General features: G+C 54.4%; 1 protein-coding gene across 1 annotated transcript in view; it reads right to left on the bottom strand.

Moving 5' to 3' along the window:
- Positions 1-3690: 3690 nt before the first annotated feature.
- Positions 3691-5000, bottom strand: part of LOC308148419 (uncharacterized protein) — a gene marked incomplete at its 5' end in the record, with an annotated part of 2274 nt that continues 964 nt past the window's right edge. Inside the window, 2 exons of the mRNA XM_080521881.1 lie at positions 3691-4111; positions 4262-4398. Coding sequence (XP_080378007.1) covers positions 3821-4111; positions 4262-4398 — 428 coding nt within the window. The 3' untranslated portion in view covers positions 3691-3820. The remainder of the gene's footprint in view (positions 4112-4261; positions 4399-5000) is intronic.

Here is a 5000-nt window from a genome sequence, read left to right as displayed (position 1 = left end):
ATCGCTATCCACGATTGGAGACGCTTAACCAGGGTCTTTATGCTAACGCTATGCTATCGCTATCCAAAATTGGAAACGCTTAACCAGGGTCTTTATGCTAACGCTATGCTATCGCTATCCAAAATTGGAAACGCTTAACCAGGGTCTTTATGCTAACGCTATGCTATTGCTATCCAAAATTGGAAACGCTTAACCAGGGTCTTTATGCTAACGCTATGCTATCGCTATCCACGATTGGAGACGCTCAACCGTCTGACGACTCCTTTAAATGGACAAAGTCAGAATCCCTCGACGAAGGTCTTCACTCTGGACTCATCCGGTCTTCGTGTCTCTGCACAGATTCCTGGACGAGCTCAATGCTCAGATTCAGAAAGGCCAAAGAGAAAACTCTACCCTGCCCACGATAACCAAAACCCCGAGACGAGGAGCCGAGGACGGGGACGAGAAGACTCGCCGAGCGCGGGACAGGAAGCAGGCCGAGGACTTGGACGAGAAAGTCCACAAGGACAAGGCCAAAGGGAGGACCAACACCAAGCCTTGCAAGGCGGCAGAACCGTCGACCAAACAAGCTAAAGCCGTCGGACACAAGGTTCCTGGACCGTCTCCTACAGCGCTGAAAAACAAACAAGCCGCCGGCGTGGAGAGTTCCAGGTCAACCAGACCTCCAATGTCAGACCCACCGGATCCACCAGAGCCAACGCGCCAGAGAACGGACGAATGTCGCAACGTGAGGAAAGACGTAGGGAAGAAAGTGTGGAAAACGCCTGGCGGAAGCCTGATGGAAACCAGCAAACCCTCCAATCCAGAGCAAGACCCAGAGTCTGGAAAGAGCCGGAACAGAGCCAAAGTGTCCAAGAGTTCCAGGGACGGTCCGGGTTTGAGGTCCCCTTCCAAACCGCCGGGATCGGGTCGTAGAGCCGCAGACAGACTCACCGAAGTGTCGAGCGTCGGTCCAGTGGAGGAGAGAAAAATCACTCCAGAATGTCAGACCAGATCGGACTCGAGAGACCCTGGTTCTCTGGACGTGGTACCGTCAAACCCCAAACCGCCCACGACCACCAGACCAACCGAGAGCTCCTCATCTTGGCCCAACGGTTCAACTCAGTCCTCCACAAGTCCAAACGTCTCCAGAGGCGATCGGGTTACGAAGAGGCTCCCCGACGAGAAGCACCCGACCCCAGACTCTGGAGAAAATCCGGCACGACCCGGTTCAGCGTCCGGAACCGGAGCAGACGACGGCCGACCGATCAGAGATCTCAAGGACGACGTGAAGAGGAAGGTGGGACCAGGAGCCCGAACCATGTCGCCGTCCGCGCTGCGTGAAAACACGCCGGGAGGGACGGCTCTCCCGAAGCTTCGCGGCGTTCCCGATGGAGAAGATCGTGAAGGTCCAGCGTCTTCGGTGTCCGGCGGAACGGAAACCAAAGCTCCGGTCGGCGGAACGTCGAGTGACCAGAAGAGTTTGAGCCACGTGGAATCCGTGGTGAAGCCCTCGAGCCCGGGCGCTCTCGGGACGGCCGGAGTCGCTGGGGCGAAGGCGGCGACGGACGCCGACGAGGACCTGACCTGCCCCTCCCCCTCCCCCGCCCCGCTACGTCTCCGCCCCCCCACCGGGAGCTCGGCGGTCGGCGGACGTCTGACGCCCAGAAGCAGGTAACGACCCGGAACCTCCCGTCCCGAGAGCTGGACTTTCATGACACCCGATCCGCCGTCTTCCAAACTCGAAATTCCCGAGTCGTCGCAGTCGCGGTACTGATCCCTGTAAAAAAAGCCCCGCCCCCTTTGAGCGGCTAGCGACAGAATGCGGCTAACGTGAGCTTGTCTTGATCGATTTGACGCGATGCTTCTCTCTGCAGGTGCGTGAATAAAGTCGCCCGACACCGCGGCGCCGTTCCCGCGCGACGGAACCAACACTTTTCGTCGGGCCACGTCAGCGGACTGTTCGGCTGCGAACGCTCGCGGCTGACCGACCTCCGCGACCTCCGCGACCTCCGCGACCTCCACGTCGGAGGCAGCGGCGGTGCGGCGGAAAAAAAACATGATGCTCATTCATTTCCCGGATTCCAGAAGATCGGTGGGACCCGAGATCGGGAGCATAGAAGGTTCGTCAGTGGGTCTCCTCTGGGGGGCGCCAGACAGCTAGCATACAATGCTAGTGGATGTTAACAACTACTTACAAAACTCTTTCCGAGCTGTGATGGCGCCCATTTTCTTCTCCTCTAACATCAGATTATAGAGCATCTTCCTCCTCTAACACCAGATTATAGACCGTCTTCCTCCTCTAATCCAGATTATAGAGCATCTTCCTCCTCTAACACCAGATTATAGAGCATCTTCCTCCTCTAACACCAGATTATAGACCGTCTTCCTCCTCTAATCCAGATTATAGAGCATCTTCCTCCTCTAACACCAGATTATAGAGCATCTTCCTCCTCTAACACCAGATTATAGAGCATCGTCCTCCTCTAACACCAGATTATTGAGCATCTTCCTCCTCCAATCCAGATTATAGAGCATCTTCCTCCTCTAACACCAGATTATAGAGCATCTTCCTCCTCTAATCCAGATTATAGAGCATCTTCCTCCTCTAATCCAGTAATCCAGCTGTGAGCAGATTAACTTTCAGGATTTCTTCTCTCTCCTCAGACAAACAGAACAAAAGAAGCAAGACGGACCAGCAGAAGGACAAACATCTGGTTCCTTCCAGTCCAGAACCGCAGCAGCTCAGACCCGAGACAGAACCGCTAACAGGCTTGTTAACGGGCTAGCTAGCGGGCTAGCTAACAGCAAGTCCATACATTTTGAAGGTCAGAACGAATAAATATAAACAAATATGACAACAGCGGTTTCTGCAGTACTTTAGATGATTTCACTGACTGGTGCTTTTCCCTGGTTCTGGTAGGGGGTCGGGGTCCAGAACCTGGTTCTGGTAGGGGGTCGGGGTCCAGAACCTGGTTCTAGTAGGGGGTAGGGGTCCAGACCCTGGTTCTGGTAGGGGGTAGGGGTCCAGACCCTGGTTCTAGTAGGGGGTAGGGGTCCAGACCCTGGTTCTGGTAGGGGGTAGGGGTCCAGACCCTGGTTCTAGTAGGGGATAGGGTCCAGAACCTGGTTCTGGTAGGGGGTAGGGGTCCAGACCCTGGTTCTAGTAGGGGGTAGGGGTCCAGACCCTGGTTCTAGTAGGGGGTAGGGGTCCAGACCCTGGTTCTGGTAGTGGGTATGTGTCCAGACCCTGGTTCTGGTAGGGGGTAGGGGTCCAGACCCTGGTTCTAGTAGGGGGTAGGGGTCCAGACCCTGGTTCTGGTAGGGGGTATGGGTCCAGACCCTGGTTCTGGTAGGGGGTAGGGGTCCAGACCCTGGTTCTGGTAGGGGGTAGGGTCCAGACCCTGGTTCTGGTCAAGTTGAACCTGTACAGATTAACGGACACACTTCCATACGACTCCGCGCCGCCTTGGCGTAACGTGTTTTATTGACTCGTACCTGAAAACTGCGACAGATTTTCAGAAACGAAGTTACAAAGTTTATACGAAGGAAACACGACTTCAGGCTTCAGCTAGCGGTTGTGACGCGGCTAGCCTCGGACGGGCTCTACGGGAAGCGGCCATCTTGGTTTCCACCCTGACGCGTTGCGTTCACCTGGTCGTCGCTCTGAGTCCGGAAACTTCAGTGCGTCGTACGTTTTTGTGTTTGTGTTTCTGGTCATGGGAAGTGAAGACGTCCCGACGTAGCGTGTGGATGAAAGGAAGTTCTGGAAGCTCCGCCCCTTCAAAGCGAGAATTCTAAATGGTGAACTTCTTCAAGTTGCGATCTCAGTCTTTGATCTTTACGACTCGTCACTCGACTCCTCGGAAGACGACGACGACGCCTTCCAGGTTTGGCGTCTGTTGCTCCTCGAAGTGACGCGGTGACGTCGCCGCGCTCCCATTGGCCGAGGATCGGAGGCGTGTCCTCCGCCACCGGCCAGGAGGCGGGAAAGGAGGCGCAGGATGACGTCGGAGCGCCGGCTGACGATTGGTCCTCCTGCGGCCGGCCGAGTCCTGATTGGTGCTCTGGAGCCTCTGGACTCTGGTGATTGGACGGTGGACTTCCTGCTGTGGCGAGTCGTTGGCGTTCGCTGAGAGGAAGAAGGAAGTGAAGGTCAGCGGGTCGCGACCTTTGGAATGCCGTTGAAATAATCTTTGAGAAATGAAACAGAAGCTTGTCCGGCAGTGGGAGGCTAATGCTAACGCTAACCCATCGCGCTGAAACGGAGTTGTACTCAAACCTTGGTGGTGCTACGGGACGCCGCCGCCGCCGCCGCCGTGGTTAAAGAGGCGGCGCCTTCAAAGAAGCTCCGGCAGACGTCGTCCACGGCGGAACCGTCGATCTGCGGAGGCTGGAACCCCGTCAGGGAACTCTGAGCTGACGGGGGGGCGACAGGAAGCAGTGGGGGAAGATGCTCTATAATCCAGATTATAGAGCAGCTTCCTCCTCTAATCCAGATTATAGAGCATCTTCCTCCTCTAACACCAGATTATAGAGCATCTTCCTCCTCTCACTCAGATTATAGAGCATCTTCCTCCTCTAATCCAGATTATAGAGCATCTTCCTCCTCTAATCCAGATTATAGAGCATCTTCCTCCTCTAAACCAGATTATAGAGCATCTTCCTCCTCTAATCCAGATTATAGAGCATCTTCCTCCTCTAACATCAGATTATAGAGCATCGTCCCTCTCTAACACCAGATTATATAGCATCTTCCTCCTCTAACCAGATTATATAGCATCTTCCTCCTCTAACATAAGATTATAGAGCATCTGCCCCCTCTATTCCAGATTATAGAGCATCTTCCTCCTCTAATCCATATTATAGAGCATCTGCCCCCTCTAACCAGATTATAGAGCATCTTCCTCCTCTAAACCAGATTATAGAGCATCTTCCTCCTCTAACATCAGATTATAGAGCATCGTCCCTCTCTAACACCAGATTATAGAGCATCTTCTTCCTCTAACCAGATTATAGAG

This window comes from Blennius ocellaris (genome assembly GCF_963422515.1).
Source record: "Blennius ocellaris genome assembly, contig: SCAFFOLD_255, whole genome shotgun sequence".
NCBI lineage: Eukaryota > Metazoa > Chordata > Actinopteri > Blenniiformes > Blenniidae > Blennius > Blennius ocellaris.
This window is presented reverse-complemented; position numbering and strand designations above follow the sequence as displayed.